A 9,997-nucleotide genomic window follows, 5' to 3' on the forward strand; every position below is an offset into this window, starting at 1 on the left:
GACCTAATCGTATACTCACGATTTCGATCAGCCCACTATGGCCAAGACATTCAACCATCTCAGACAGGCCCTCCACCTTGGTGCTTCCCTTCAGGCCCATCATCTCAGCCGCACCAGCGAAAGCCACTTCGATGGGGGTGCGGAAATTCTTGTCATAGGCCACCTCCTCAGAGTACTTCCCGATAGGCACGAACTTGAACATGCTACCACCATTGTTATTGCACACCACGATCTTCACCGGGGGTATTCTGACCTCCCCGACCATACCCCCACCATTCAAGTAGTTGGCCAATCTGAGAGCAAAGCTTCGCCCCAGTTGTACCAGTTTGACAAGCGCCTACTGGACAACCGAATTGAGGTCGTGAATGGCCGCAACATCTCCAATAAGGAGATTTGTCGAGAGCCCACACCCTACAGCGTATCCTATGGTCGTGCCTGAAGGATACGAATATGGCCCATCATTCAAACTGCCAATCTTACTGATAGTTCCGTCAATACCACTCACTCCCCTACTGCAGGAAGATCGGGGTATATTGGTCCTTAGAGGGCACTGACCAATAGCAACGTCTAGATCACCGCTCGATACCACGCTGGTACTTACGAAGGTATCAAAGTTACGGCAGCTCATACTGCTACTTATGACTACACATTCCTTTTGGCTCGATGCGAAGGTAGCCAATGCTCGACTGATATTTGGTTCCGTACCTACACAGCTACTACTACTACTACTACTACTACTACTACTACTACTACTACTACTACGTCGGCTTGCCACAGCATACTCAGAGTTATACATGCACCTCAGACCCCACCCGATCGAATACTCCTCACACACACTATTGACGACACATAACACTCCTCCGGCGACACTTACACTCATCCCCAAGCTCAGCGTGTACCCTCTCCTCAATTCGGCCGCTGATAGCATGTACACGATCTCTCAGGAGACGATTGGACGTGAGAGCCTATAGCGATGATAAAACGATGCAGTTAGTGCGGCAGGCACGTACTTCTGTAGTGACGTTCAGGGCATCGACCATCCTAGCAAACTCTGCGCAGGTAGCATCTACTACAATGGTACCTGGTATAACCAATAATGTGGCTCATATAACCTAGTCAGTTATACACCACTAACAAAGGATGTACATGGGAATATTATGGCGGAGAGGGAGACATCAGATCATACCACACCTCCCACACTTCAAGAAGCACCGATGGCGATAGACCCAGAAGCCACTCACTGTTCCAGTCAACATCATGTCTTCTCGTGGGTACATCCATTACTCTAATATGCTCTTTAACCTGATGACAATGGTCCTACCAGCAGCTGCAGGAGCAGTAAAGACCTACTGGTCCCATCTTAGATGACATCCAACCCTGAACTTGTTTCGAAATCAATGCTCCTCCCATACGGATGATCGTTGGACGACTGAGCTCCAGCATATCCACCACTGCTTGTGAGGACAGACACAGACTTGGCAAGCACTCTCTACGACAACCTGCAGTACAGCAAGGGACATCACGACCCGAGACCCGCGCGACCACCCAGCTTAGGTTTGAGGGAGGTGAGGGAGACAGTTCAACAACAAGCTGGAGCCAGGGGATATTGATTTTTTAAATTGGCGTTAATACCACACCACCGTGAACAGTCCGATTGAGGCCCGTCCTCCTCACTACCACTAAAGACATCGGCTAAGACAAGGCAGTCCAGCTGCTCGGCTATGGTGTCCACAGCTACAGCCTCCATAGGAGATGACAGTGCACCCACAACCACAACTACTGCTCTCGAACCTGACCGCTCAACCTCGTATCACCACTCAGCTCGGGCATAACCCCACATATGAGCTCCTTCACTCTATCTTCATCAATGCTCCGTCTAGGTGGCCGAGCAGTCCTTGTGAGAGGCTCCCTAGACCGCATTTGCCAACGTGTAAATCGGGAGTCTTCCGGAACATGGAAGGCACTCATTTCCTCATATTGTCCTCCTCGAACCTATGCTCGACATCACCGTGCAAACCACAGCAGGCCACCTACCGGTCCCCCCTCAGGCGCTAGATTCTCTCGGAACTGCATATTCAGGTGCACCTGAACATAACATATGATGACTACGATGGATGAAGGATCGGCCTTCCTACCACGCCCTGTTGGCCCAAGCATTGGGCAACAGCATAGTCAGTGTCACTAAGGAGATACCGCACCGGCGCCGACTCGCATGGTGGGGCCACATCACGGGTCCACACTGCGTAGGGCTTGAAGATATCCGTCTGGTTCATCGTCTGATTACTCCTGGATAACAACACCGTCACGCGCCACGAAATTCTCCTCCCAAACGCACCCTGTATCCCGCAGTTCAGCCGGCCTATCTGCCGTCAGTAACAGCATAGGGACATGAGACTCCTGGGCCTCCGTAATGGCCGGAAGCAGATTCGCAACAGCCGAACCTGACCGTGACCAACTCCTAGGAAGTAGGCAATGCCCACACCCTACCACTAGTAACAATGACTGGAGCCGGCAGGCCTGTGGCCTTGGCATAACCAAGAGCATAAAAGGCTGCACCGCGCTCATCAGTGTGGACCTACGAGAATATCACAAAAAAAACTTCGCTCCGCTAGGCCTTCTTCCCTCCAACGTACCACATGCGTGGTTTGAGGATGTTTAGTGACAGCTATGGTCAATGGGGTGGATCGACTACCCGGACACACGACCTGAGCGAAATCAAGCAACTTGCGCATGCGTGCAGATTCCCAGCAACTCACAAAATGTTTTATGCCGAGGCGAACAAGTTCATCCACGAAAACAGCGCACCAGAAAGTATTGAAATTAGGGAACTCGGAAGGGTCATTTAAGGCTGGTCTTACACCTGATGCAAAATGACAAAACATGAAATGCTTCGCTCCGCCAACTACTCCCCTACCATCGGACAACGTCCCAACAAACTGTCGCATCTTCAGACGTATCTCATTCCACTCATCTTCAGGTACCGAACCCTCAATGAGCCCAGCACCAGCCATCACATGTACCTACATCGCCACCACGCTCTCTACGCTCACTATATCGATGGTGAATGCATATTGAGTATATTATTAGATTGCAGTGACACGACTAGTGATAGGTGCCGATCAAGTCTTAACATGTTGTAAGTGTATCCAGGCTCAAGCGACAACCGCCCATGCATGTGTCGTCCCTCCCTCTACCTTCGACCCATGACGGCGTTCGACCAGGGCACTTCTTAGCGATACCGCCAGCTCTCCTCCATTGGACGATACCACACCACAGGGAGCAGCAAAGAAGCCTGCACGCATGCACAAGTGACATAACTTCTCACACCAGCCGACCACACCTCGATCGAAAGGCTCTCTCGCTCTGATAAACGTCATGGCGTCCTTCAGCGGCTTTCCGCCCACCGCAGGCGTTGGATGCAAGTCCCGTACCAGCCACTCTACCACACCATGCCCACTTCGTAAGGAGGCTATCTCATCACCTGACGTCATCATTCTACCACACAAAGCCCGCAAGCCAGAGGGAATTATCTATTGGAGTACAGCCAAGCAACGACCTCCAAAGCTCTCATTGCTGCTACATCATATTCATGACAATTCCGTATGGCCATAAATAGTAAGACACCACTTCAAGGGTGACACGAACCACTCTCTAGATTGTTGCTACTCATTAGATCTAGGGCTCAAATGCTTTCACAGCAATAAGCCACTTTATACACTATCTATACTCAGTGGAATTTCACCCGAGTTATGAGAAACACTAGTGAGAAACATATTTCACGACTGCTACGTAGCGCTAATATCTTGTTTTTCACCGAGTAATACGCCACATCACGTAAAACGAGTGAAACTCCAGTACACAGGATATTAGACTGCTCATCCCCAACACTATCCACCCCTGCCGATCATCATCCTACTCACCATTCGTCCCATCCTCAATGTCTGGCAAGTCCACTGTAGCCTCTAGCATCTGCTTACAATGGACCAACTCCTTCAATCTCAATAGATCCACTCTACTAACGCGGACCTATCAACAGACATTCTTCTACTATTCGACGAGACACTCCGACTTCCTACATTATGAGCTCTCCTGGACAGTATCCCCCGAATATACTTCGTCACAGTACTATGCTCGGTGGAGCGCTTGATGTCAGCCTAAACGGTCCGCAAACATGAGCAACGTTTATCTTGCTGAACAGAATCTGACCTCCTCGTTATTAGTGATCTCCGAGGGTTTCCACGTGCCAGCAACAGCCTCTGTCTCCACATGACCACCCTCCACACGGCACAGCCTCTCTGGTGTGATACATACAAATGCACTTTCGCCATGCGGTGGTTCGATGTAGATGGTCTGAAAGCAGCAGAGGTAAGACCCTACATCACCAAACGTAGGACCGGATGAACCCAGCCCTGACCAAGTTTGTCGATCACACACCGACCCTCCCGAAACAGAGATGAAAGAAACCATACCAATTCCAACGACTAGATACACTCCTGGTTAGCAACGTACAAAGTTAGCAATGTAGAGCCCGGCACGTGAAATGGTGATGTAACGCTGTTTTATCAATACACTCACTAGCCAAACTTTGACAAACCCGATAGCTCTGGAATCCAGGAACTATCCAGGAAGTCTACGAACCCGACCTTTTCCAAAACTTACATAGCGCTTTGTATCTGGTACGGCCTCCACAACGGTGATAAGCCAATCTATGGGGTCCATTGGATAAGCGCCATCTTCAAAACTCAAGGTGGATCGAAGGGAGATGACCTGAATAGAGGTAAGGGGGGAGGAGGAGGACGACGAAAGGGCATGCTACACGCACTCACCACTTTGTCAAGGGAACCATTGCGGAATTTGGAAATTGCAGTATTAACGGTGTTACTATACCTAACAGATAGATTAGCGTAACAGGTTTGCGGCAGCTCTCTAGTCACGCAACCTATCAGACCCGGGTTCGAATCCCAAGAGCATTACTCTTCAAGTGTATTGGCTGATACTATATCTGACGCCAGCGGAGGTAATGGGGCCGGCCCACTGGTGAGGTCACTGAGCCTGCATGGCCACTTGAAGGATGCTATCGTTGATAGGGCTGAATCCAATTAGCAACATGTGATGCCACATCGAATGTACAGGTGGCACTATAGCTGAACAGGTCTATTCCCCAGTACCATGATCAGCCTCCCCCATGAGTAGCTTCCCAGTAGCGTTGTCATATAGCATGTTGGCTGCTACCGTATACGTAGCCTTTGGATATACACCCGACGAGGCTATCTCGAGTCGAGGCAAGACCCAATATCTAATACATCACTATACACATGCTTACCATTACACCTTACTCTTGCGAAGGGTCATGGAAGAAATCACGCCACTCGGCACCGATAGCCCTGTCCTCATCGAAACGACGTCCTGAAGGTTGAATACAGTAGGCCGGGTCGTTGCAAAAAACCTCAGATCAGATGAACTAATGTCGAAGCCAGATCGACCATCATTATGAAAACGAGATTATAAGACATCGAGAAATGGCGCTCTATAAAATATTGAGCCTGCAGGAGTTTATATCGTAACTGTAATTTCGATAGACTGATATAAATTTGGCTCTCTCGAGATACCACAGCTACTCAAACCTCGAAACCCGATGAGGACTAAGGACGAGTCTCCCATGACGAACCTCCAATGTAGCGGACTTTATCGTCTGTACCACTCAGCAGCATAGCACTCAGTGAAGAGGCTATATGGGCCTGACCCCAGCCACCTAGGGCATACGATCCGTCGCGCGCCACGAATAGGGAACCTGAGTGCAGCGGACAAGTGGACGAGGGCCGGTGGGAGGAAGCTTACGTGACTCCCTTCCAAAGCCTTGAAACCTGAGGAGTCTCAAGAAATACTTCGGGAGATGGTCGGCACTTTCCACATGTAAAACAGTGGGACATTCGATTCGGAGTACTCGTACTGAACACATCCTCTTGGCATCAACCAGGGCAACCTATATCCTACTAGAATGGTCTTCTGATGTGTTCGGTACAGAGGCTTGGCCATAGTGCGATATCGCATCCATAACATGTAGACAGGCGACCTGTGTAGACGAACTACGTCCGCAACTGAACCGTGTGGTAGCTTACTTCTGGAGATGGGCAGAAGGGAAGCGTGAGATGAGACTCGGCAACATCCGAGGCATTGGAAGTCATTGGAGTGGTAAAACAGTCCGATTGATAATAGGGCATTCTATCAACCTGCGTAGATAAACCTAGTACTCTTATAGTCGGTCCTCGTTATACGTTCAATCCCCCAGCCGGGGATCGAACTCGGGACCTCGAACGTACGTCGGCGCAAGAATGTCGCGCACGCCCACATATTGGAAGGTTGCATTGCCATGGAGTGGTTCACTATCTCATCACACTATGTGTCACAACTGGTCTCCTTGATAGGTGTATGAGCCGTATCCTCTTACAGTGACCTCACCCTAGAGTGTCGTGTATTGATGTAAATCACTGGTTTCATCTGGCTAGACTAGGGGGACCGTCAAGCATGGGAGGGAGATGCTTGCATCACAAACTCTTTTAATTCGTACTGGCAAACTTTTGGTGGGCTCCATCGTTCTGGGGTAGGGATCGATTGGCTTCAGTACGTTCCCAGTTAACAAGCCATGATCGGGGAACTCGTGAAAGGCCTGGACTACCTCACTTGGGCAGTTCCCGCTGGTGGACCGATCCGCTCAGCATTCGGTCCGGTCGACCCATCAACGATGTTGAATTCAGAACCGAGTCCGTATCCTGATCCGGACAACACGGTAAGCGATCTATCGGGAGGTCCTTGGTTCTATCCCGGCATATTGTGTTTTCCAATCAGGAAGCTCCAGCGAGGTGTCGTACTGGCCAGTCGGCTCGTGTCGAGGGGTTGCCTTGGGCACCATCTGTACGAACTCTCCACGACGTCTTCGCTCATGCCGTGAAAAGGTGATGACCTCTCCCGCTTCCTCCAATAAACCCATCATATGTCTTCCTCAGTCATCCCAACTCCAAGTGTCAAGGCACTCGAGAGCTCCTCCGTTTCGTGGACATGGGGCAGCCGCTACCTGGCAAGGAGTTCGGCAAGACCACATGGCGTAGGCCTCTCTCGGCCATCTCCCTGAGGGGCCTTCCTGAGATTAGGTACCTACCGCCAGGTGAACAGGCGCGTCTTCGCCTTTGGGGCGGGTCTGCGTGGTATTGGTAACAACCCTCAGCCTCACTACGTTGCCGATGTGGACTCCTTGGTGAGACCTATGACTGCTCCGATAGGCTTGATCACTCCTTCTTAGACCGGCGCCATATCTCTGGTCATCTTCGAGGACACCTGTGCAGAGTGGATCACCGCGGCTCTAGGAGCCTGGTCTCAGAATATGATCGTCACTACTATATACGGTAAGGTGGTGGTGGCACCATGAGCAGCATGATACCAGCGGACTTGGTCAGGTACACTAGGACCAGATGCTGTGGCACAGGCCTTCACAGAGGGCCAAGGGACTACTCTATTGTGTAACAGGAAGAACGTGAGGATCCACACTGTGCTTGGCGGAGGCGGACATTGTGGACCTGACAGGTGGCTGGGGTCGTGGCAGCTCGAGAGGACATGCCATCGTTGAGACACATCATCTACACCGATGAAGGAGTTGATGCTAAGGAGAGGATGAGACCCATACAGTTGGCTGGTGGGTTCTGGGCCTATTCTGTATCTTGTGTAGGGACCCTGGTAGATACCCATGGTATCGAGGTCATCAGATTCGAAGATCTGCTTCGACGAGGTCAAAGCTTGGTGAAGGACTACCCTCCAGTGTTGCCTCGGAAGGACAGTATTGCTACTATCATGTATACGTCAGGTACGGCATTAGTGACAATGATGGGACTCATCGATCGCTACAGGTACCACTGGCCACCCTAAGGGTGTCGTCATAAGACATAGCCACGCAGTAGCGTGTATTCGATCGGTACTGCCCCTTGTGCTGGAGCGTCTACCTTCAAACTTCACCCATGTCGCGTAAGGTCCTTCCCTAAGGGGAGTTACTTGATCATTGTTGAGGCTAGGTACCTGCCGTTAGCCCACATATTTGAGTTGGCCGTCCACATTGGGTGCCTCAGCTGTGGTGCTAGCATCGGCTATGCAGACCCAAGTAAGCAAGGCCGACACAGAGTCAGAACACGACGCTGTGCCTTACCCTACTGTAGAGAGCCTAACGTCCACTCTAAGCAAGCCTTGTGGAGCTCTGGAGGAATACAAACCTCATCTGTTCATCGGTGTGCCTAAGATCTTCGACGTCATCATGAAGGGAGCTATCGCGAAGATAGCGCTGGAGCCACGTAAGGCCGACCTCTCTTACTGTTGGGTAGGTATTACTTGTTCAGCTCTCAAAAGAAGCCTCATTAATGCCGCTTTCGAGTCCAAGGCAAAAGCTATTGAGAGTAGCATGCTCGTGTTGTTATAATCACTAGAGTGGAGGGGTCCTTTTTAGATGGTCGATTCACTCCTATTTTCGACCGTCTTGTTTTCTCCAAGTTCGGAGCCCTTCTAGGTGGTCAAGTAAGGTGAGGCTCCATGGTGTACTATAGAAGTGTGTGTCACGCCGCACTGCATAGGATATGCGTATCTGGTGGAGGCCCTCTGTCGGGAGATGTCCAGAGATGGGTCAGGACGGCTTTTGGGTGTCGGGTCATACAAGGCTATGGTCTGACGGAGACTAATGCGGGTGCTACTATACAATTGTAAGGACATATATAGAGTGCGTCAATGATCCCCCTTCCTACAGAATAGACGATCTTCGGACGGGCGTGGTAGGGCCGCCAATCCCGGGTGTTGAGATAAAGCTACGGTCATGTCTCGATGCTAAGGGAGAACCTGAGATCTTGGATCGCCATGGCAAGCCCTATCTGTCGAAGGACAGTCGAGCGGCTAACGGCAAGCGAGTCCTTGGTATGGCTGATGCTCTACTACAGTATGATATATATGTCCTCTACTAGGTCGGGGTGAGGTCCTCATACGTGGACCATGCGTGACGAGTGGTTACTATAAACTGCCAGACAAGACTAAGGAAGCGTAAGAGGCATAATATGTAGCGGAGCGAAGCTCATGGAGTGCAGGTTTAAGCCTGATGGATGGTTCTATTCTGGGGATGTTGGACAGTTCTTGGAGGACGGTAGCCTCCAACTGATCGATAGAGTAAAGAACTTGGTGAAGCTACGGGGTGGCGAGTGAGTACCATAGACGTCCTCGGGGCATGGCCCTTCTATGGGGCGTGTCATAACGTAGGTATATCGCCTTGGAGAACATGGAGTTGGTCTACAGCAGCTCGGCCTTTGTGGATGCCGTTAATGGTGGCATCATGTGCTACGGTGATGGTAAGTGTCGCTATAGACACTCCTCTCGTGCCTCTATGGTGATGTATTCAGGCACCCTGGACAGGCCAGTAGCCATGGTGCAGGTGAATAGGGACAACCTTGAGAAGTGGGCCAACACTAATAACATCCAATACAGCACTTATGAGGAGCTGTTGAGAAAACCTGAGGCCAACAAAGCGGTGAGGAACCTCAACTAGGAGGTGTTGGAATTGAGATGATTCAGGTTTTGGAATCGCTGAGAAAGTGTTGGAAAGTTGGTAAGCTGTCTCCTCTCGAACAACTCTGTGCTATAGTGTTGCTCAGTGATCCATGGACGCCCGAGAACAAGTAAGATACCATTCGTTTCTATGGAAGTCACTGCCTCGTCATCAGATGCCTGACTGCGACTAATAAGCTTTCGCGCCATGGTATTGCTGCTAAACACGAGGAGGTGTTAGAGAACTTGAAGGCACTCGGACGAGAGTAAGTCGGAGAATTTCGGGACGATTTTGGAGTAGTTGCGGCTGTTTGTTCAGTCCCTCGATGCCGATGTCGATACCCACGACCTCCACATCATTTTCGAGGGCCAAGTTATGAGTTCGTCCAGGGTGGTGGAGGTATTTTAGGGTTGTCGTTTCTTAGCAGATTTG

General features: G+C 50.6%; 3 protein-coding genes across 4 annotated transcripts in view; 1 reads left to right on the forward strand and 2 right to left on the reverse strand.

Moving 5' to 3' along the window:
* Positions 1 to 1,747, reverse strand: part of Pmar_PMAR029563 (menaquinone biosynthesis protein, putative) — a gene marked incomplete at both ends in the record, with an annotated part of 1,961 nt that extends 214 nt beyond the window's left edge. The window contains 8 exons of the mRNA XM_002773522.1: positions 37 to 293; positions 342 to 435; positions 481 to 705; positions 875 to 965; positions 1,011 to 1,081; positions 1,242 to 1,302; positions 1,351 to 1,499; positions 1,675 to 1,747. Of these exons, the coding sequence (XP_002773568.1) occupies positions 37 to 293; positions 342 to 435; positions 481 to 705; positions 875 to 965; positions 1,011 to 1,081; positions 1,242 to 1,302; positions 1,351 to 1,499; positions 1,675 to 1,747 (1,021 nt within the window). The remainder of the gene's footprint in view (positions 1 to 36; positions 294 to 341; positions 436 to 480; positions 706 to 874; positions 966 to 1,010; positions 1,082 to 1,241; positions 1,303 to 1,350; positions 1,500 to 1,674) is intronic.
* A 29-nt stretch (positions 1,748 to 1,776) lies between these two features.
* On the reverse strand, positions 1,777 to 6,185 carry Pmar_PMAR029564 (isochorismate synthase, putative; the record flags this gene model as incomplete). The annotated part of the gene is made up of 21 exons (XM_002773523.1): positions 1,777 to 1,992; positions 2,035 to 2,085; positions 2,136 to 2,286; positions 2,336 to 2,441; positions 2,488 to 2,575; positions 2,634 to 2,705; positions 2,757 to 2,860; positions 2,915 to 3,020; positions 3,195 to 3,292; positions 3,341 to 3,481; positions 3,921 to 4,026; positions 4,077 to 4,154; positions 4,207 to 4,350; positions 4,660 to 4,767; positions 4,827 to 4,939; positions 5,169 to 5,296; positions 5,337 to 5,406; positions 5,669 to 5,791; positions 5,839 to 5,949; positions 5,995 to 6,073; positions 6,120 to 6,185. 21 exons carry the CDS (start codon positions 6,183 to 6,185, stop codon positions 1,777 to 1,779), a joined length of 2,259 nt encoding a protein of 752 aa, XP_002773569.1.
* A 429-nt stretch (positions 6,186 to 6,614) lies between these two features.
* Positions 6,615 to 9,997, forward strand: Pmar_PMAR029565 (Long-chain-fatty-acid--CoA ligase, putative). Of its 2 annotated transcripts, XM_002773524.1 has the most exons (22): positions 6,615 to 6,787; positions 6,847 to 6,953; positions 7,005 to 7,102; positions 7,149 to 7,252; positions 7,298 to 7,400; positions 7,452 to 7,528; positions 7,579 to 7,687; positions 7,733 to 7,855; positions 7,899 to 8,013; positions 8,061 to 8,146; positions 8,202 to 8,333; positions 8,379 to 8,435; positions 8,486 to 8,558; positions 8,610 to 8,735; positions 8,780 to 8,943; positions 8,991 to 9,066; positions 9,111 to 9,221; positions 9,280 to 9,368; positions 9,420 to 9,547; positions 9,592 to 9,695; positions 9,741 to 9,830; positions 9,884 to 9,997. In XM_002773524.1, exons 1-22 carry the CDS (start codon positions 6,644 to 6,646, stop codon positions 9,942 to 9,944), a joined length of 2,277 nt encoding a protein of 758 aa, XP_002773570.1. In that variant the 5' UTR covers positions 6,615 to 6,643; the 3' UTR covers positions 9,945 to 9,997. The 2 variants fall into 2 exon arrangements, with proteins under 2 accessions (XP_002773570.1, XP_002773571.1); XM_002773525.1 differs by having other exon boundaries at positions 9,592 to 9,830.

Source organism: Perkinsus marinus (assembly GCF_000006405.1).
Source record: "Perkinsus marinus ATCC 50983 genomic scaffold scf_1104296958776, whole genome shotgun sequence".
In the NCBI taxonomy this organism is placed as follows: domain Eukaryota; phylum Perkinsozoa; order Perkinsida; family Perkinsidae; genus Perkinsus; species Perkinsus marinus.

Excerpts from the sequence above, each read along its gene's own strand:
- Pmar_PMAR029565 (XM_002773524.1), top strand. The coding sequence starts at position 6,644 with ATGATCGGGGAACTCGTGAAAGGCCTGGACTACCTCACTTGGGCAGTT. Across the intron at positions 7,103-7,148 it reads GTTCGGCAAGACCACATGGC|GTACCTACCGCCAGGTGAAC; the intron begins GTAGGCCTCTCT and ends TCCTGAGATTAG. Across the intron at positions 7,401-7,451 it reads GATCGTCACTACTATATACG|GTACACTAGGACCAGATGCT; the intron begins GTAAGGTGGTGG and ends GGACTTGGTCAG.